This window comes from Cibotium barometz, chromosome 9, assembly GCF_041138505.1.
Source record: "Cibotium barometz isolate CiBa-2024 chromosome 9, ASM4113850v1, whole genome shotgun sequence".
NCBI lineage: Eukaryota > Viridiplantae > Streptophyta > Polypodiopsida > Cyatheales > Cibotiaceae > Cibotium > Cibotium barometz.
In genome coordinates, this window is record NC_141054.1 from 47,776,068 (window position 1) to 47,798,339 (window position 22,272).

The 22,272-nt window shown below is 46.2% G+C and overlaps 1 protein-coding gene across 2 annotated transcripts in view; it reads left to right on the top strand.

Annotated features, from left to right (window-relative positions):
- Window positions 1–527: 527 nt before the first annotated feature.
- LOC147635643 (pyruvate kinase 1, cytosolic-like) overlaps window positions 528–22,272 on the top strand; it is a 55,088-nt gene continuing 33,343 nt past the window's right edge. The window contains exons 1-4 of one of the 2 annotated variants that reach the window (XM_086803014.1): window positions 528–823; window positions 1,080–1,244; window positions 1,515–1,611; window positions 2,032–2,129. In XM_086803014.1, the coding sequence (XP_086659140.1) occupies window positions 1,176–1,244; window positions 1,515–1,611; window positions 2,032–2,129 (264 nt within the window). In that variant the 5' untranslated portion in view covers window positions 528–823; window positions 1,080–1,175. Of the gene's footprint in view, window positions 982–1,079; window positions 1,245–1,514; window positions 1,612–2,031; window positions 2,130–22,272 lie in introns of both variants that reach the window. The other variant, XM_086803015.1, reaches the window with a different exon arrangement.

Sequence of the window (22,272 nt, forward strand, 5' to 3'; positions counted from 1 at the left end):
GATGGGCCTATTGTGAAGAAGTTCAGGGATCAGAATGCCAATCTAGATGTAGAGTTAAAAACATTGCTAGTCGTCTCGTGAGCCACATGAACTTACCACAAGAAGGGAGGAGAAATCCATGTTTGATGGAGAGGATGAAGGGCGACTTGGGCGTATTCATCCATAGGCTGAGGGTCGAAGAGCTTCCTTTGGCCATTTCAATAGAGATTTTTCTTCAGATAGCCCGAGGTATGGCCTATTTGCATGAGAAGAACATCGTGCACCGGGATCTCAAGCCCACAAACATCCTTCAACAAGTGACTGCTAATTACAACTTTGGGATGGTTTGCTACAAGGTTCTCACCAGATCAAATCCCAAAATCCTTGGGATGACATGCATTCTCAGTTTTGAATCCATGGGAATTTTTGTCATTGTAAATAAAAAACATCTGTGGTTTTATTTTTGAAAGAGATTAATCTTTTCAAAGGGTGGAGGCACAAGGCGCAATGACTAGGTATTAAAATAAAGTTGGGAAGAAAGTATATTCGAGGGCCCTTATTCGTTTGTTGCGTGTGACATGTGGGTGCGTCGACCATGGTCCAATAAACACGCTCAAGGCCGCCGTGGTTCTTGTTGTGGCTGCACCCGTCGGGACTCTTGACTTTTCGCCACAACATACACCACCATCGCTGTCGTCGTTTCGGCCCTTCCAAAGCGCACTCCAGGGTTTTTGCCCAGGCTGCTGTGTGCCCGAATTAGGGTTTGCGGGTTCCCTCACCAGCCCATAGTCAGGGTTTTGTTTGACCCCTCTCCGATTAGTCCATCTCTCGAGCTGTAAAACAGGTTAGAGCGTTGTGTGCTCTGATCTTCTTCATAGATACAGGGAGCCTTAAGTCTGCAGGTTGTGATGGGGAAAATCTTACTCAATACCCTCACATTACCGTCTGCAGCAGAGAAAACCTTCGCATTTTTTGACAATCTGCCCATAGTTGTTTGATTTTGTATGGAATTTGACTCATTTTATGAATGATTTTTTCCCTATGATGAAACACGCCCACCTGAGTTCTAAAATATAACCTGTCGTGGACTTGCAATACAGGTTTCGTTACTGTTTTGGCCGTCGAAGAGACAAGATCGGCTCTCTGAAGTCCATCCAAATCTGTGTAGAAGGTTTTGGTTTCTGAGTTAGGGCAATATGCAGGCCTCTCATTTGTTGTTGGAGGAGCCCATCCGGCTGGCTTCCATCCTAGAACCATCTAAACATGTAAGTTACTTCTCACTAATTTTGTATGTGTTCTATATCCTATATCAGCATAGCACATGATGACAGTATCTATGTGGATGGATGCATAGTTTCATTGTTCTCCTGCAGCTGCATAGCAGATCGGGGCAATATCTATGTGGATGGAAGCATGGTTTCATGCTTTGTATGTGTTCAGTTTCACCATGGTTACAGTATCTATGTGGATGGATGCACACTTTCATGTTTTGTATGTTTTCCTGCGGTAGCTTAGCAAATTTGTCTGTCTCGCAGTCATTTTTCCCGGCCATGACTAAAATCATTGGAACACTTGGACCAAAATCACGCTCAGTTGAAGTGATCGAGTCATGTTTAAGGGCTGGAATGTCTGGTAGGTGCTGCATTTTCAATCATTTTCCTGGTATAAGGTATAATGGGCATCCAATTTTGAGTAAGGTGAATTGTATGTAGCATCAAATCTTGGGTGTGCAGCATCATTTGTTGCAGATGCGAATTATATTTACTTATAGACATCCTTAGTAGTCTCTTGTTTTGTGAATGTTGCTCTTTCCCAAAGCCTAGTTTTTATTGCTTTTTTATGCGGTTTATAGTTTATTTAGTTCAGTGCATGCATTGGTGGGCACTGGGTGTAGTCTGGCATACCCAGGTCCTCGCCCTGAGGCTTTGCTACCAGGCTACACACCCCTGGACCAAAAAAGGCCTAGTTTTGTACTGCAGTTTCACAAGTTTTTGCAGATAAATGACCTTTATGGTAGCCTTTAATTAATTTGGGACTGTGTATGCTTTCTAGTTGCTCGCTTTGACTTCTCATGGGGATCTGAAGAGTATCATCAGGCTACCTTGGAAAATCTGAAAAAGGCTGTGAAGAACACTAAAAAGCTTTGTGCTGTAAGTCTTCAACCCCCTGAGCTACTTTAGAATCTTTCTATGAATATGTTTTTGAGGGTTTTTGAGGGATTTGAGGAATGTGCACCACAAGGGTATGATACAGAGTAGGACTCCTTGTAGTAGTTGTATTCTCAAATCAGTGTTTGGCAAAGAGATTTGATGTTGAGCCATTGAATAGTAATTGGAGATCTCCAAGAGCATTGGGTTTCCTTGACCCCCATTGCAACCGTTCTTCCCATGTTCTATGAGAGGTCACTTCTCTTTGGTCTTGCCAAGGTTGCTTACAGCATCCATGACCAAGATGCTACTTATATGAGCTACCTTTCCTGTTCAGAAACAAGGGTTTGTACCCTTGACACGGACTCACCTGTTTGTCATTCATGAGCTATTCAACGCTTGGACGGGCGGTCTTGTCAGTTCAAAATGCGCTTGTGCATGTAACATGGGTAGATGTCTACATCATAGTCACAAGGGACGGGGGACGGTGACAGGGGACGGGGACGGGGACGGGACGGGGGACGGCCATAAGTAGGGAACGGGGACGGGGGAGGGAATGACACTCAAAAAATACTTTTTTTTTTAAATTTTCTACTCTACACTTATTCTACTTTGGAAGTACATCAAAATGAGCACAAATTTACACTAAAATGGTAAGCTTTTGAGTCATATTAATAATTAAGTGATACAAAATGAGTCATGACTCAAGAGTCAGGAGTTAGGACTAAGCCTTAAGGAGGCAGAATACATGGACGGACTCAAATGAGTTAATGACAAAAAAGTGCTGAAGACTAGAGGCTAGAGGCTAGAGCTAAGTAGTAAGGCCCATGAATCATGATCCATGAATGATCATCCACGTGAAGTGCTCGCCTCATGGTCATGGGTAGCTTGTGCCAAAGAAGCATCAATCTCATCCTCAGTCTCATTCTCACTGGCATGCTGCTCTTGCACCTCATCCTCTTGTTGCTCTTCTTGTTGACTCATCTCCCACTCGGTGAAGGAATCTGCCTTCTTGGTCACGCTCTTGCAAAGCATTCGCAAATTCGCGCTGACGAAGACAAGGTCATTGGCACGCTCTACCCCGAGTCGGTTCCTCTTCCTAGAGGCAATGTGGTTGTAGGTACTCCAAAGTTGCTCCAAGCAAGAGGAGCCGACGGCTTGGCTAAGTATGCGGATGGCAAGCTGCTGCAGCTCTGGTGCATCCGAACCAAAGTCCTCCCACCATAGAGCAGCACCAACTTTGGAGCGGGCAACCTGTGCATCATGACAGCCATAGGAGCCATGAAATGACCTTTACAGCGAAAGCTGGTCCCTGATCTTGTGCCTAACCGATGCATCAGGCACAAGACGTTCCAAGATGATCCTCCATCCAGCGCTCACCTCCCGGTTGTTCTACTGCTTGTTGCCTTGGAATTCTGGGTCCACCACATAAGCTGCTGCATGCAATGGAGAGTAGTAGGAATTCCACCTTCCTAGACACAAGGCATGGATCTCCTCGTATCTGTCTTCGTCAGGCAATGTTTCAACTTCTCTATCATGCGATCTATGGCCTCGTAGACCTTGCTTATGCATGGTTGCATAGCATCTACAATCCTCAATAGGTGGACTATGGGCCTCACCATAGCATCTGTGGTCTTCACACGCTCCCACCAAGAGGCGTCATCCTCTCGTAGCCTACACTTTTGGCCAGTGTTTGTATGGGACTCTTGCATGGCGACAAACTTGTCGCTAAGGAAAAGCCCCCTCAAAGCACCGCTACAATCCTTCAACCGGCCCAACATGAGAAAGTTGTAGGCAAACCGGGTGTCGGAATATTTGAGGAGAGAGAGACAGGACCTCTTGTTGAACTCATGCCGAAGTCTTTGGTGGTTGAGGACAAAGGAGACCATGGTGTTGGCCGCCTCAATGAGCGGGCTGATCCATGGTAATGCCCCGATGTCCTTGAGGAGGTTGTTTAGGCAATGAGCCATACAAAAGGACACCGTGACATGTCCATACATACCTTGGAGAATAGCTCCCGCCGCCCTATTGGAAGGCTCCCCATCCGCAACAAAGCCCACTACATGCTCGGGGCCAACGATCTCCATGGTGGTAGCCCACTCCGCCGCAAGCACATCCGCGCTCTTCCCAGTGCCGGATGTATCATGAGATGAGATGAAGTACATCTCTCCGCGGGAATACTCCTCGCGCGGGTGTCACTCCATCCATCCACAATGAGGGAGACTCCGTTCCTCTGCCATTGCTGCTTTGTGTTGTCGGCCGCTTGCTCTACAATGCGCTTCTCCTTCTCGAGCAATGTAGTGCGCAAGCTCTTGGATGAGGGGGGCGTATAGGTTGAGCCATACTCCCCAATCTTCTTAACCATGACCTTGAAGTATTCCGACCTATTCAAGAAAGTAATTTACTAATGAGAAGGGGACTAGGATGATGAAAACATGAATGATGAATTAGCAATGATCGATTGCACTTACCTAGCCGCTTAAAAGACAATGTGGTCGTGGAAGAAGAAGCGGGCCACCGCCATATCCACCTCCTCCTTCAACTTGGGGTTCCAATTCTCCCCAAGTGTAGATTGTCGTCGTCGTGGGCCACGTAATGGTTGAGAGGCCGTGGAGATGGAGGGTGCCGGTGTCGTGGATGGAGTAACATTCCGACTTGATGGTGAAGGTGATGGTGTGCATGATACCGATCCACCACATGACTCCATTGTAGAGGCTTGAGTTCCTCTCCCCATTGTCGCGGGATCCACGGCCACTCGTGGTGTCCTTGTCGCTTCGACCGCCTCGTAGATGCTAAGCTTGTCAAGAAGTTCCCGTCTCTTCTCGGGCGTGACATTCGTGCAAAACCTCACCTCATGGCCACTCTCATGCAAGAGGTGGGCTCTCACTTTGTCGGCGCCACCCGTTCGCCGGTACGGGCAAAGCTCGCATACCCATGGCCGAGAATCGTCTCCATGAGCGGATGGGGTGTAGTTAACCTCCTTCCACCATGTTCATCCTGTTGTCCTTCTACGGGAAGCCCCGGCACGTGAGGAGGATGCCATGGTTGAAGATGGCTCGACTCTTGGAGCCTTGAGGAGAGAGAGAGAGAGAGAGAGAGAGAGAGAGAGAGAAATGAAATGTTATATTAACGTCTTCAAAAGGCGAAAGTGACCTATGAGACCAAAGTTACAACCATGTGACATCTGATACACTGTCTGGAAACGAAAAGAGATTGCCCCACAATACATCAGTAGGGGGGAAGCTAATGCTACTAGTCAAAATGGGGTACATGAGTACATGGATACCTGAATACATGAATATGGGGGAGTACAAAAGTGACAATGAGTACAACAGTATATGGTTGGAGTCGTAATCATCCTAGGAGCTCTAGTATGGGTCTCTAAACCCTCACTAATCGGCGCCACCTGCCTCACGAATCGGCCCCCTCACGAATTGGCGCCAACGGCCGTTCTCTTGCAGTTTCTAGCCACCCTGCACACGGTTGGTTCAACGAGCGCCAGCTTGCAGCCGTCCCTCTTCTCCTTGGATTCCGTACTCCTCAGTCCCCTTCATCGTTTGCTGCCTGCTGTCCACTCCCGTTGCTTGGACTAGCCGCTTGCAGTTGTAGATTTTTGTTGGATTGCCGGCCACCATCTCCTTGGTAACAACAATATTTATTATGGCAACCTCCTTTAGGTGTGATTTTTCCATTTTCTTGGGCATAAAAATCTCACATAATGTGGAGTATTAGAATATTGGAAACCCGCCATTTCATTCTTTTGCGGGCTCTCCACTCCTCCGGGTTCAATATCACTTTTTACGGGTTGAAGAGCACCTCTCAGATCACGTGGACACACATTACCCTCTTCTCTGACGGCTTATGGCAAAGGAAACCTATGATTTCAGTTATTTATAGGATACACCCCTCAGTCCATAGTGCCCTCTCCTACCCGTGTTTCTCCACCGGTCTCAACCTCTGTTCCAGTGTGCCCCCCTTTTTCGAGCCCACTCATTACCGTATTTAGATAGCCACACCGACTTCTCATCTTCGAGAATTTGACGTGTGGGTGATCCGTGTTCGTACTTCTGCACAAGATCTGGATCATTACTGTTTTATACTCGAGCGTCATCCTTATTTGGGCGCTATCCTCCCCGAGTGTAGCATCATTTTTCACGAATATTGCACCTATTCTGAGGACGTTTATCCATCTTCATTCACGGTGCGTCCCTCTACACCAGAATATACACCCTTGACACCAGTAGCTGCCCCCACCCTTGTACCTTCTTCTCCAGTAGAGCAGACTCTCGTGCGAGCCCAGTCCCAGAGGATCGCCCTTATTATACTGGATGATCTATAGCCGCTTCACCAGTACGTCACCTCTCCTCTCGGGATTTCCAGATGCCGCACCCTCCAGTCGATGGTTCTTACTAGAGCCCAACGGCGTCATCAACAGCAAAAACCCCCAGAGCCTCGTCACCTTGAAGCCTCTACATCAACATCTTCTCTCATGGTAGAACCTATTGACATACCAGCCCCTCCGGAATGGCAGCCAGCTTTGCAGCAACTTCAGCAGCAGTTCCAACAGCAACTCTAGGAGTCTATGGCATCCTTGGCTTCGCAGATCAAGCAGCTCCACACGGATCGCCACTCCTACACGAGTTCCGTACCATTAGCAGATGTTTCAGCAACCGTTCTAGCAGACGTAGACGTCATTCCTTCCGAGATAGAAGGTGACGACCTTAAAACTCTTTATCGTCTTTTACAAGCCAGTAAAACAAAGAAATTGGAAATTAAACCCCCCGACTCTTATGGTGGTCAGCGCAATAAGGGATCTTCGACCAATGGCTCGACAAACTGCGGTTATACTTTGAAACCATGACCCTTTCTGATTCCGAAAAGGTGATTTTGCGGTATCCCTCCTCAAAGACACTGCTTTATTGTGGTGGCAATGACGACAGCACGTCGGAAAATCGGTTACAACGTGGGAAAAATTCAAGCGGGTCCTTCGTAAGCAGTTCATACCTGCCAATGTGGATTTCCAAGCCCGTACTCACTTACGTCATTTGGACCAAACTGGTTCCTTGGCCTCTTATATCTCTCAGTTCTCCAACTTGATACTGGAGATTGACTCTTTGTCCCCAGCGGACGAACTTCATGCCTTCGTTGAAGGTCTTAACCCCACATTGCGTGCCGACGTTCAGAAATATAACCCTGTCGATCTTGCCGATGCCATACGATACGCCGAGCGCGCTGCAGACATTAATTCTCGAAATTCGGCCTCTTCCGGTCGAGCTAATGCCTTTCAGAAAGCCAATGGATCTCGTATGAACCGAGATAGTCGCAGAGAACCTTCTGGCACTTCTATCTCCCGGCCTAATCCCCAATGGAATAATTCTTAACACCCTCGCCGATCAGAAGGATCGTCCTCTTTTCGGTCCCGACGTTCTCAATCCTTCCAACCACGCAATTCGGATTGTGGACGGGGCCAAGGACGTGACTAATCTCGCAATCCTCGTCCTTCCACTGTTCCTTCTGGACGGGATCAACAAAAGACATGATTGTGCACAATTTGTAATGGACCTCATCGTTGGTTTGAGTGCCCCAAAAGACCAACCCATCGACAAAATTCTAATGTTGAACCCTCCACTTCTGAGGAGAAACCCCTAGTTGCTGACAAAGGAAAGCGTGGAGTTAATCACCATGCTATTGCACATGCTTCAGTGATTACCGCTACTGCCACAGTACAAGCTGCCTCTTCACCGTTGCCCCAGCGGTCTACTCAGGTTTTGGTTCTTCAAGGTTCTATTTCCACTCACCCTATTCAGGTGCTCATTGACAGTGGATGTTCTCATAACTTTGTGGGAACCACCTTGACTCAGAGATTGAAGATTCGGACTTCTCAAAGTGTTGTTATTTATGAAGTAGAGCTTGCCGATGGTTCCACATCCTTGTGTAACACCGTTCGGCGTTGCCAAACACCTCTCCTTTCGAATTCAGCACTATCGTGACAAATTGGATTTCCAAGTCATGAATTTGGCACATTATGATATGATCTGGTCAAGAATGGTTGTATCAATATGATCCCTTGATCAGTTTTCGGAACCATTCCATACAATTTACTCAAAATGATATGCTTGTGGCACTCGAAGGAATCAGAGACCAACCTTCTACACCAACCTTTCAGCTCTTCAAGTGAAACGGTGGGTCCGCAAGAGTGGTGGTTCCTCAGCACTTTTAATGGTCTATTTAGCCAACGATCCTCCCCAGGACATAGATACAAAGTGTGAGGGCAAAAGGATGGAAGGACCGGATATACGAGAGATCAAAGTAAAACCACACAGCATGAAATATGTGAGTGAATATATATAAAAAGGTGAGTGCAGATATGTACAAGAGCCCTCATATGAGAGGTGACTCTGAGCAAAAAGAAGACCAGTGCAGAAGTAGAGAAGGACGTCGGAGCTGAAGCACGGTCGATGACGAAGGCTCGCGTCGATATGAGGCAAAGCACTCCGAGGTGATAGTGGCAGCGGAAAAAGGTAATGTCGATGACGAGGATGGTGGTGCAGTCTCTGATGACACGGGTGCTGCGTACCTGAAGCAGAGAGGGTTGCTGTCCCGAGTGGTGCAAGCTCTGGTGACACGGGTGCTGCGTCCCGATGTAGCAGAGGGGGCTGCTGTCTCGATGTAGAGGGCTGCGTCCCGAAGTAGCAGAGAGGGCTGATGTTAGCCTAGATGTAAGCGCTGAAGACAGGCTGAAGTGAGGCTGATGTCAGCCCAGATGTAAACGTTGAGGTGGTGTCTGATGTAAACGCAGATGTAAGCATGAGGACAGGCTAATGTAAGCGATGTAAGGCTTAGATGATAAGCGCTGATGTACACCTGATGTAAACGCAGATGTAAAACTGAGGACAGGCTAATGACAAGCGCTGATGTGAGCTGCAGCAAAACGCAGGTGTCTGCTGGAGCAAAACGCTGGTGTGAGCTGATGTATAAACGCTGATAAGTGCTCTGAAGTAGGTGCTGGCATGTGCTGAGATGTAACGCTGATGTGTGCTAATGTAGGCCTGATGCAAGCGCCAGAAAACAGCCGAACGTTGGCTGGTATGAGTCCTCCAGATGGTGGCCTGAACCAGCAGAGGAAAACACACAGTGAACCCCTGGTGGAGGCGGCCAGGTGGTACCTAATATGGCAATGAAGTGGTACACGGGTGATGAGGTATGAGGCTGTGCTATTTATAGCATAGAGGGGTGCTGGTCGGTCACCATACAGGAGTCGGCCAGCAGCCAAGATGATAAAAAACCTCAAAATATAAAATATAAAATATTCCAGAAAATTCCTTTTTAGGGCTGGAAAAGTGCTGTTTCTTCACACCCCCTCTCAGGCCAAAAAAGGGGACCATGAGAGAAGATGAAGTATGCCAGGGTCCCACACAAACACAATGGCAGAAGGAATGTACCCCCCTCTGGAAACAAAATCTGATGAAGTCGGAGAGGGCGATCGTGATGGTGAGGTGTGGATGAGGTGATGTGCATGGGTTGATAGTCTCCCAAAGTATGATCTTGAACAGGATCCTCCACTGAGTAAGCAATCCCATTCCCTATGTGGTCCAGATCAGAGTTTGGAGAAGCATCTTCAGGTGAGAAGAATCGGTCCTCCGGGAGTGCGGGCAGACGATCCATGCTGTGTGCTCTCGAGGTCTTCAATCCCTTTGCTCACGATTGCTCTGATACCATGTGAGGACAAAAGGACAAAAGGACCAGATATATGAGAGATCAGAGTAAAACCACACAGCATGAAATATGTGAGTGAATATATATAAAAAGGTGAGTGCAGATATGTACAAGAGCCCTCATATGAGAGGTGGGAGGTGGCCAGGTGGTACCTAATATGGCAATGAAGTGGTACACGGGTGATGAGGTATGAGGCTGTGCTATTTATAGCATAGAGGGGTGCTGGTCGGTCACCATACAGGAGTCGGCTAGCAGCCAAGACAAGAAACAACCTCAAAAATATAAAATATAAAATATTCCAAAAAATCCCTTTTTAGGGCTGGAAAAGTGCTGTTTCTTCACAAAGGTGATGTACCTCAAGCAACCTTTCTTTGCTCCATACTTGGATCTTTTTCCTCAGGAGTTTCCTGCGGTTCTCCCATCTCGACGACCAGTCGACCATGCTATTGATATCCTTCCTGGCAGTGCTCCACCTACTCGTGGTCCATATCGAGTTTCTTTTACAGAATCTCAGGAGATGCAGCGACAACTTACTGAACTTTTGGAGAAAGGACATATTCGACCAAGCAAAAGCCCTTTTGGAGCTCCAGTACTTTTAGTGAAAAAGAAGGATAGGTCTATGCGCCTTTGCATCGACTATCATGCCCTTAATAAGTTGACCATCAAGAATAAGTATCCTCTTCCGTGCATTGATGAATTGTTTGATGAATTGCTCCACGCAAAGGTCTTCTCTCCAAAATTGATCTTAAGTGTGGATATGATCAGATTCGCATTCGCGAAGGTGATGAATATAAGACATCTTTTCGCACAAAATATGGTCATTACGAGTACTTGGTCATGCCATTCGGGTTAACCAATGCCCCTGCAACATTTATGAGTCTGATGAATGATCTTTTTCGTCCTTTTCTGGACAAGTTCATCATTATCTATCTTGACGACATCCTGGTGTTCAGTCGTAATATGGAAGAACACAAGGCACATCTTAAGATCGTTTTCTAGGTGCTTCGTGACAATGCTCTTTATATTAATCCAGGCAAAAGTGAATTCTTCAAGACATCCTTGGAGTACCTTGGACATGTTGTTTCAGAAGACGGTATTTTTGTGGATCCAAAGAAAATACAAGTTATTGTCAGTCGGCCAACTCCCACAAACATCCATGATGTTCGTTCTTTCTTGGGACTTGCCAACTTCTATCACACAAAGATTCATCGATTTTTCGAAATAGCTGCTCCTCTCACAGAACTTCTAAATTCCGCTCTTGCATTCAAGTGGACTGAAGCCGCAACACAAGCTTTTGAAAATTTAAAGACAGCTTTGACAACAACTCCTGTCATGGCTATTCTTGACCCTACTCTCTCCTTTGATGTTTACACGGATGCTTCTGATATTGCCACTGGTGCCGTCTTGATGCAACAAGGACGTGCTATTGCGTGACAGTCATAAGCACTCTACAATTCAAGTAAGATACCCGGTATATGACAAGGAATTTTTGGCTATTGTTCATGCCTATCGTGCATGGAAACATTATCTCCTTGGTGCGGATTCAGTGGTGAAAACAGATCATCATTCTTTGAAATATATCTTCACGCAGCCAGTTATGAATGCTAGGAAATCGCACTGGGTCGAATTCCTAGCCAATTCTCATATGACAATTGAGTATGTTCCTGGTCTTACCAATGTGGTTGCGGATGCCCTCAGTCGTATGCCGCCAGCTTCGGTCTTGGCTATTTCTACAGTTGAAATGGATATACCTCAAAGTTTCAAGGACCGTTATTCAAAGGATCGTGATTTTGGAAATGCATTTCGAATTCTCAATTCTTAGAATGCAACTCCTTCCGACTTGAAGATTTATGGAGCATATACAATAGTGGATGGTTTATTATATTATCAGGACCGTATTTGTGTACCTCATGATACTCATGTTCGAAGAGTATTGGTGAAAGAACATCACACGAGGTCACTTATGCTGCACACCCAGGCATCAACAAGACATCGTCTATTGACAGCTACATACTATTGGCCGCAAATGAAGCAAGATGTTATTAAGTTTGTTACAGCATGTCTCTCGTGCCAACGTATGAAAGCTAGCAAACAAGTTTCAGTTGGTCTTCTTCAACCACTTCCAGTTCCCAATGAACGCTGGGAAAGTATTAGTTTGGATTTTATCACTTCATTGCCACGTTCTTCTAAAGGCAATACACAGATTCTTGTGGTGGTTGATAGATTTTCTAAAATGACACATTTCATTCCGTGCAAGAAAGCAGCCCAGGCTTTAGATATTGCAGTACTGTTCATATAGTATATCTTCAAACTTCATGGATTGCCAAAATCTATAGTTTCTAATCGAGATCCAAAGTTTATAGGACATTTTTGGACTTCGATATTCAAGTCTCTTGGTACAAATTTACTCTTTAGCTCTGCCTATCATCCACAGACAGATGGACAAACGGAAGGAGTTAATCAGATTCTGGAAGAAATGCTGCGTCATTATGGTCAGTCTCGATTAGCTCCATGGAAAGAATATTTACCTTTGGTGGAATTTGCTTATAATAATTCTTATCATTTAGCTATTAGAATGACACCTTTTCAAGCAGCTTATGGCCATACTCCCCTTATTCTTGCCAACTTTGTTCTTCAACATAAAGTGGCTTCAGCAGACCAACTCATTCAGGAAATGCTAGATATTCTATTACAGATTAAGGATAAGATGGTCAGCGTCTAAGAGTGTCACGTGCATGCCATGTGGACATGCTTCTTCTGATCTGGACAGGCAGTAGGACAGGGTCAGACACCTTTTTAGGGCTGAGTGGGACCAAGAGGACTGTAGCCAGTGACTAGCAGCAGTGGATGAGAAGGCGTGGACCAGGCGGCAGCCTCACAAGGCTGTGAAGGGCAGCGTGGAGCATTTAGTAGTATAGCCGCAGTCGGTAGGCAGCCAACAGCAGCCCGACAAGAGGAAAACGCCCAGAAATGCTGGTCGACAGCATTAAATGCTGGTCGGCCAGGTTTGGTCCAGTCGGCCAGATTATAAGGGCCTATATAAAGAGGGCCAAGTCTCTTAGTCAGTCATTCAAGTTCTCACTTGGGACTTGGGTCATAGGTAGGAGTACAAGTGACCTTTTTCAAGGGAAGCTAAGCTTCCAACATGGCATTTTAACAGACAAGTATATGAATAAGATTTTGAGTAGGTTAGGTCACTGTTTTCTCTCTTGCGTTTTTATCCAGTTGTTTGTGCATCAAGCATCCAGTGGGAGTGGTGCGTTTTCTTATGAGTGATGATCTGGCCACAGAGGCTTCCGCATGTGACATTGGTATCAGAGTGCCAGCACTGAGCAGGATTTCCGGTGCTCCAAGAGTAGTCCCAAGAGAAGGTGCACAGTCCGAGGCAAGGAACAGAGCTAAGGATAGATCTCCAAGGAGGATGGTTGGTGCTCAGCAAAGCCATAGGGAAAAGGCAGTCCGTGGGTGGATGCCAAAGGGCATACCGGTGAGCCCATAGGAATATGTCAAAATATGCAACGGAAATGATAACCAAACTTGGGTCCACAAGAGCAAGTAGAGTGCAGAAAATAGACAGCACAAGAAACACTGAGAGAGAGGCGTGTAAACTCTTCTCTATACACAAGATCCTGTACAAACGCACTGGATGACTGTGGGCTCCTTCTGTGGAAACCCAATCTCGCCTAGCAGCCTCCGCAACCACACAACCTCGCAAGCAGCACCACAAGCAGCCCGGTACTCTGCCTCTGTCGAAGAGAGGGCAATAGTTGGCTGCCTCTTGCTACTCCAAGAAACTGCTCCTGAGCCGAGGGTAAAACTGTATCCTGAAGTAGATCGTGTCTGGATCTCCTCCCCAATCTGAGTCACTCCAACCTTGGAGTCTGACTCCATCCCCTCGTGTGGAAAAGAGTCCTAGATCCTTCGTACTCTGCAGATACCGCAAGATTCGCAATCCTGCGTCCCAATGAGACTTCAATGGCGTCTGCATAAAAGAGCTCAACAGCCTCACATAGAAGCTCAAGTCCAATCTGGTGTTCAGCAACCAGATCAATGAACCAACCAACTTCCGGTACTGCGAGGCATCAACTGGCTCACAAGGATCAGTAACGGTTAACTTTGTGTTTGGGTCCATCGGCGAAGTAATAGGCTTGCAGTTCTCCATCCCAAAGGCCTCAAGCAACTCATGAACATACCGCTGCTGAGAGACAAAAAACCCCCTCTGGATCTGCCAGATCTCCAATCCCAAAAAGAAGTGGAGTAAGCCTAAGTCGGTCATCTCAAACTCCTTTGACAAGGCAGCCTTCGTCACACCAATGTGCTCCACATGACCGCCGGTGAGAATGAGATCATCCACATAAAGGATGATAATCGTGACCATGCCGCGTTTCCGAAAGAGATACAGGTTAGGATCTGCAACCGATCTTTGAAATCCAGTCCGAACAAAGAAGGAATCAATCTTCTGATTCCAAGCCCTAGGAGCCTGCTTAAGACCATACAAGGCCTTACGTAACCTGTAAACCATCCCTTTGGATCCTAGAACAATAAAGCCTGGAGGCTGCTCAACATACACCTCCACCTGCAGGCATTAAGGAACGCAGATTTTACATCCATTTGATACACGGGCCACCTCTGAGAAGAAGCAAGGGCAAGAACGGTCCGAATCATGGACATCCGTGCTGTCGGTGCAAAGGTATCCTCGTAGTCGATGCCTGGCCGCTGAGCATAACCTTTAGCCACAAGTCTGGCTTTGTGTTTGTCCACCGACCCATCAGACGCATATTCAGTCTTAAAGACCTATTTGACACCAATGACTGACCGTTTCGACGGCCTCGGTACCAACTCCCATGTGTTGTTCTTCTTGATGGCATCAAGTTCCACCTGCATGGCTTTCCTCCAAGTATCCTGGGAGAGGGCTTCCTTTACGGAAGTTGGCTCCTTGTCTCGCATAATACGAGACATCAGAGCATAGTTTACCTGAAGAAGCTCCGCTGTATTGCTTTTATCTCGGACTCTGTGTGATCTGAGAGATAGGCGTGTAAACTCTTCTCTATACACAAGATCCCGTACAAAACTGAATGAGAAAATGGTGAGGAGCATGGGGCCTATTTATATGCCGCATGGATGCAGTCGGCCAGCGCTTGAGGGCTCTCCATGACTGCATAAAGCAAGTCGGCTAGCAGAATATCTCCACGACTGTACAAAACAGGTCGGCCAGCATAAAAACCTCCACGACTGCAGCATAGGCAGTCAGCCAGCCACCAGGAGCACATGAGGTGCAGTCGGCCAGCACCAGAGGCTCCTGCCAACATGTGGCATCCATCCACACCATGAAAAAATGGGAAAAAATGGGGAAAAAATACGGGGAGTGAGGAAAAATGATAAAACACCTATACAGGGCGGGCACACCCACAACAGAGGCCCTGGTGTCTGATTAAGACAGGAGATGACTTCTAACAGAATACTGGTTCCAAGGGATGGTAGTCATCCAAGGGTAGAGCGAAGATGCCAGTGATCAGCCTCAAGGAAGGACACCAAGACCCCGTGTTCAAGGGAAAGTGCATGAAGGCAGGGGGACTCAGTGGATCAAGATGCAAGTTCTTCAAGCGGAGCAATTGCAGAGAATAGCAATGTTTCCAGGTCAAGTCAAGTTGCCAGACGTCCAAGGATGACAATGAGGAGACACGGTAGGGAATGAGGGATGATGATAGTCATCCAAAGAGGCAGGTTGGATCCCCGTCATCAAGTTTTATAGGGGGGGATGTCACGTGCATGCCACGTGGACATGCTTCTTCTGATGTGGACAGGTAGTAGGACAGGGTTAGACACCTTTTTAGGGCTGAGTTGGACCAAGAAGACTGTAGCCAGTGACCAACAGCAGTGGATGAGAAGGCGTGGACCAGGCGGCAGCCTCACAAGGCTGTGAAGGGCAGCGTGGAGCATTTAGTAGTATAGCCGCAGTTGGTAGGCAGCCAACAGTAGCCTGACAGGAGGAAAACGCCCAGAAGTGCTGGTCGGCCAGGTTTGGTCTAGTTGGCCAAATTATAAGGGCCTATATAAAGAGGGCCAGGTCTCTTAGTTAGTCATTCAAGTTCCCACTTGGGACTTGGGTCATAGGTAGGAGTACAAGTGACCTTTTTCAAGGGAAGCTAAGCTTCCAACATGGCATTGTAATAGACAAGTATATGAATAAGATTTTGAGTAGGTTAGGTCACTGTTTTCTCTCTTGCGTTTTTATCCAGTTGTTTGTGCATCAAGTATCTAGTGGGAGTGGTGCGTTTTCTTATGAGTGATGATCTGGCCACAGAGGCTTCCGCCTGTGACAAAGAGCAATATCAGTGCACAACTAATAAGCGCCGTCGTCACATTGAGTTTCAAGAAGGAGACATGGTATTATTATATATTGCCCCTCATCAATACAAGACAGTGAAATCAGTCTTTCCAAAGCTTTGCCCAAGATATTATGGACCCTTTCGTATTATTAAGAAGAACTCATCTCTCAGTTATAAGTTGGAGTTACTGCCTTCTTGGGATAGAATTCATCCAACTTTCCATATTTCTTGGCTCAAGAAGTTTGTGGACAGTGATTTTTCAGTTTTAGATATTTTGGATTATCTTCCAAAAATCGAAGATGAACACATACTCTTAATTCCAGAGACAATTCTTGATGTCAGACAGAAAGAAACACGACATAAGCTCACTACATAATTTTTGGTTAAATGGAGAGATCTTGATGATTCCGACTCTACTTGGCAAAGTGATGAAGACTTACAGGAATATTCTGAACTTCTTCGGGAATTCTTTCAAAGACAACCATCTCTTCTTAGCCGGAGTCTTATTTTAAGTGGGAGGGAATGTCACGATTGTGACTAACTCTCTTAATCTCTTCTTAATTACTCCTTAATCTCTTATTAACTGAAAGGACACCTGTGAAGAGTCATACCCTTACACATGGGTCACTATCAAAGGACATGTCTATTCATTAAAAGACACACCCCTAAGTCCAAAGGACATAACCATTGATTCAAGAGCCACACCCCTTCCTAGGGATGGAATAATTCTCAACACTCTCGCCGATCAGAAGGATCGTCCTCTTTTCGGTCTCGACATTCTCAATCCTTCCAACCACGCAATTCGGATCGTGGACGGGACCAAGGACGTGACCAATCTCGCAATCCTCGTCCTTCTACTGTTCCTTCTGGACGGAATCAACAAAAGACAGGATTGTGCACAATTTGTAATGGACCTCATCGTTGGTTTGAGTGTCCCAAAAGACCAACCCATCGACAAAATTCTAATGTTGAACCCTCCACTTCCGAGGAGAAACCCCTAGTTGTTGACAAAGGAAAGCGTGGAGTTAATCACCATGCTATTGCACATGCTTCAGTGATTACCGCTACTGCCACAGCACAAGCTGCCTCTTCACCGTTGCCCCAGCGGTCTACTCAGGTTTTGGTTCTTCAAGGTTCTATTTCCACTCACCCTATTCAGGTGCTCATTGACAGTGGGTGTTCTCATAACTTTGTGGGAACCACCTTGACTCAGAGATTGAAAATTCGGACTTCTAAAAGTGCTGTTAAAGTAGAGCTTGCCGATGGTTCCACATCCTTGTGTAACACCGTTGCCAAACACCTCTCCTTTCGAATTCAGCACTATTGTGACAAATTGGATTTCCAAGTCATGAATTTGGCACATTATGATATGATCCTTGGTCAAGAATGGTTGTATCAATACGATTCCTTGATCAGTTTCCGGAACCATTCCATACAATTTACTCAAAATGATATGCTTGTGGCACTCGAAGGAATCAGAGACCAACCTTCTACACCAACCCTTTCAGCTCTTCAAGTGAAACGGTGGGTCCGCAAGAGTGGTTGTTCCTCAACACTTTAAATGGTCTATTCAGCCAACGATCCTCCCGAGGACATAGATACAAAGGTGATGTACCTCAGGCAACCTTTCTTTGCTCCATACTTGGATCTTTTTCCTTAGGACCTTCCTGCGGTTCTCCCACCTCGGCCTTCAGTCGACCATGCTATTGATATCCTTCCTGGCAGTGCTCCACCTACTCTTGCTCCATATCGAGTTTCTTTTAGAGAATCTCAGGAGATATAGCGACAACTTACTGAACTTTTGGAGAAAGGACATATTTGACCAAGCAAAAGTCCTTTTGGAGCTCCAGTACTTTTAGTGAAAAAGAAGGATAAGTCTATGCGCCTTTGCATCGACTATCGTGTCCTTAATAAGTTCACCATCAAGAATAAGTATCCTCCTCCGCGCATTGATGAATTGTTTGATCAATTGCTCCATGCAAAGGTCTTCTCCAAAATTGATCTTAAGTCTGGATATCATCAGATTCGCATTCGCGAAGGTGATGAATATAAGACAGCTTTTCGCACAAAATATGGTCATTACGAGTACCTGGTCATGCCATTCGGGTTAACCAATGCCCCTGCAACATTTATGAGTCTGATGAATTATCATTTTCGTCCTTTTAATCTTGACGACATCCTGGTGTTCAATCGTAATATGGAAGAACACAAGGCACATATGTGCAGGACAATGGACACTTGACCTCGGATGCTAGAGTGGAACCCTGGTTGACTCGTCTCGGACACTAAGCTCACATGGGACCAATTTCCACTCCGGGTCCTGCACCTTCTTGTTTAGATATGTCTACGTGGCATGCAAGTGTGGGATGCATGTGACATCCTCTTCTGCTTAACTTGATGGAAGCTACATATCCTCCAAATAGTTCGTCAATAAAGCCGGATAGTTGTCGAAGAACTCTGTCAAGCCATACCGCTTCGTGGGTCTCTCTTTCCTGAAACTTTGTGAGGAACTGTCTTTGTTTGTGGCTTGAGCCATGCTTGAAGTGGTGCAAAAGGATCTGTTTGGGAACCATCATTAACTATATCTGGTTCCTCTTCATCTTTCACTTCTGAAGGGATTGGACCTGTATATGGTTTTAGCCAATTGACATGCAATACATCGTGCATAGTTCAGCTCGGAGGTAGCTTCAACTTCATTGAAACCTCGTTGATCTTTCTCTGGATAGGAAAAGGTTTAAAGCTACGATAACTTTGGGCATTGCTTGCCCACTTGTTTCAATCTTTGCTTATGATCCGAAGATAAACCCAATCTCCTTCCGAGAACTTCACATCCATTCGGTCTTTGTTGGCCTGTCGAGTGTAGGCCTCTTGTGCTTTAGCCAACCTGTCTTTCACTGACTCCAAAATCTCCTGGTAAGACTCCGTCACTCTGTTCGCTTTAGGTACTGAAGATGAGGTTCTGGTCAATAGCGACTGAAATGGTCTTCCAAACGTTGCTTCATATGGAGTCCTGCCAATAGCTTAAGAAAAGAAATCATTTAAAACATCTTGAACGACAAACAAATACGATTCCCACTTACCTTACTGATCGTGGACATAACACTTCAGCACATCAAAGGCCAACTGGTTGTAGATTTCTGTATGGCCATCAGTCTGTGGGTGAAATGCAATGAAAAAATTCAATTTAGTACTAAAGCTATCAAACAATGCCCTCCAAAAATGACTGGTAAACTTGGCATCTCGGTCTGACACTATGGTCTTAAGGATCCTGCCAATCGGGTACAAATGTCGAATGAACAAATGGGCAACAACTTTGGCAGTCGCATTGGCCCTGCATGAGAAGCATAACAAATTTGCTAAATCTATCAACAATAGTCAAACACCGAGTCCTGGACTGGGAGGCAAATTCGTAATAAAGTCCATTGATATATCTTGGAAAGCTCCTTCAGGAATTGGTAAAGGCTATAACAATCCTATCTTCTTCCCACGAGGAGCTTTCACTTTCTGACAAACGTCACACTATTGCACATGTGCAAACACATCTCACCTCATTCTTGGCCAATAATATTACCTTTCTAACTTCTCCAGAGTCGAATTCATGCCTCGATGAGACCACCAGTGATGGCGTCATGGACATCATGAAGAAGAGCTGTCTTGAACGACTTCATGACACGTAGTCGGCCTTGTAGAAAAGCTAACCATCACGTATCAAAAAGTGGCATGGTCTTGTGGCATCCAATGTCTGTTCCCACTGTATTCCGAATTCCTCAGAATCTGTGTACGTGTGCTTCATGTCATCTAGTCCCGTACTAGCAAGGTCGAGTCTAGTGGTTTGAATCAACATCACTTGTCCCTTCTTGCTCAAAGCATCGGCCATTGGGTTGGCCTTTCCTGGAAGGCACTCGATCATACCACCAAATTGTTGGAAAATTTGGCTCCAGCGGTGGTGACAGTCACTCCACTATGCACTTGGTATTGTTTGAATCCAGTGTAATGCCCGATGGTCGGTGCGAACGTCAAATTCATGGCCATAAAGAAAATGTTTCCAATGTTCAAGGCCTGAATAACTGCCAGGGGTTCTTGATTGTAGAATGAGTAATTCTTTTCCACAGGCAGTAACTTACGAGACATGTAAGCTACTGGATGGTCATTCTGTTGTAACATACCTCCAATTGCGTTGTTACTCACATTGGTGATCACTTGGAACGGCTCGTCCCACAAGGCAAGCGCTAGACAAGGCGCTTTTGACAAAGCCACCTTGTTCTTGAATGCCTCCAATGCTCGTGGAGTCATTCGGATCCGCTGCCTTCTTGTCTTGACTCCCTTTAGCAGATCGGTGAGATCCGTTGAGAGATCAGAAAATTTGTCGATGTGGGTGGAGTATGCTTAGTATATACCCACAAAGGATCTAATGTCATAAGCAGTCTGTGGTACTATCCAATTGACAATCTCAGCCACCTTGGCTAGATCAAGTCGGACGCCCTCGGCATTGATAATGTATCCAAGGTAGTGAATCTCAGACAAATAAAACTTCTTCTCATTGATGTAGAGCTCGTTGCTTTCCAGCAACTTCAGGACTTTCTCCACATCAATGTCATGCTGCTCAACAGTAGCTAAAAATACCAATATGTCGTCCAGAAATACGAACACACACTTCCTTATTAAGTCCCTGAAAACATGCATCATCATGTGGTTGAAAGTGGTTGGGGAGTTCGTCAAGCCAAAAGGCATGACCATAAATTCATAGTGAGCCCGTTCCGTACGGAAGGCTATCTTGGGGATGTCCCCCTCAACAATCCTCACTTGGTGGTACCCACTCTTTAAGTCCAATTTTGAGAACACGTTGGGCCCATTCAGCCTCTCGAGAATGTAATCTATTCGAGGCATCGGGAACTTACTCTTGATAGTTAGCTTATTGAGTGCACGATAATCGACACACAATCGAGAAGACCTATGCTTCTTCTTGACAAACAGGATCGGTGCTACAAATGGCGACACATTGAGACGTATGAAGCTAGATTGCAACAGTTCTTGGAGTTGGTAGTACAACTCTGATTACATTGCCTTGGATAGGCGGTATGGAAACTTGCTCGGGGGATCCGAGCCTAGGAGGAGGTCTATCTTGTGGTCCTCTGGTCTAGACGGGGGAAGTTGGGGAGGGAGATTGTCCGGAAGAAAAATCTTCTGGAACTTGTCATGGAGAGCCTGGTACTTCTCTGAAGCACTGGCCACCGTCTGGGCCGTTTGGATGTATCTCATAGCACACTATGCACCTTTCCTGATTGCTCGTTTAGCCTGCAAGTGGTTTATGAGAGGAAAGTTCGGGATTCGTGGCTCACACTTAATGGTCACTGGGGCTTTGGACACATTCCGGCTAATCTCAAAAGTGTGCTTGTCCCAATCGATATTTAGCTAGAACTTGTGAAACCACTGAATTCCCAAAATTATGTTTGCTCCTACAAGAGGGACAACCATAAAATCGCGCACAAACTCTATGCCCTAAATAACTAACTTAGCACATGGAGCTTCAAACTTGATGCTCGTCGTCATGCTTGTGCTAAAACTCTCAACTTTTTTGTCCACTGAAGTTAGAACGAAATGGGCTTGCCGAGTGGCCTATTTCGTGACCACATCCTCCGTGATGCCGCTATCAAACAAGACGACCACTTCTGACCACCTATGTAGCCAAAGGGCTTGAGCAATTCGTTGCGCTCATACTCCTAGCCATGGGCGCCCTTCTGCTTATCTTCGAGCTCTCGGCTAACGATTGCACCAATCGAAGTACCAGGGTCTGAAGAACTAGGGATAGTCGCTGGGGACTTGAGAGCTGGGCTCACCACAGAAGCCGTGGAGGCTGGGGTGGTTGTCTGTGGAGTGGTAAGTCTTCTAAGGACACTCCCTAGAAGTGTGTCCTTTTGTATGACAAAAGAAACACCTACCCTCCTCTTTGTACTGAGCTGTCTCCTCAACACTCAATTTCCACTGGTCTTGCTTGCCTGAGCTTTCTGGTCTGGAGTAAGCTTGGGCGCATTGGAGCGCATTGGTTGAGTTCTTGGAGCCGGAGTCGCCTGTGCTCTGTCCTAGAGAAGACCTTGTCTGGT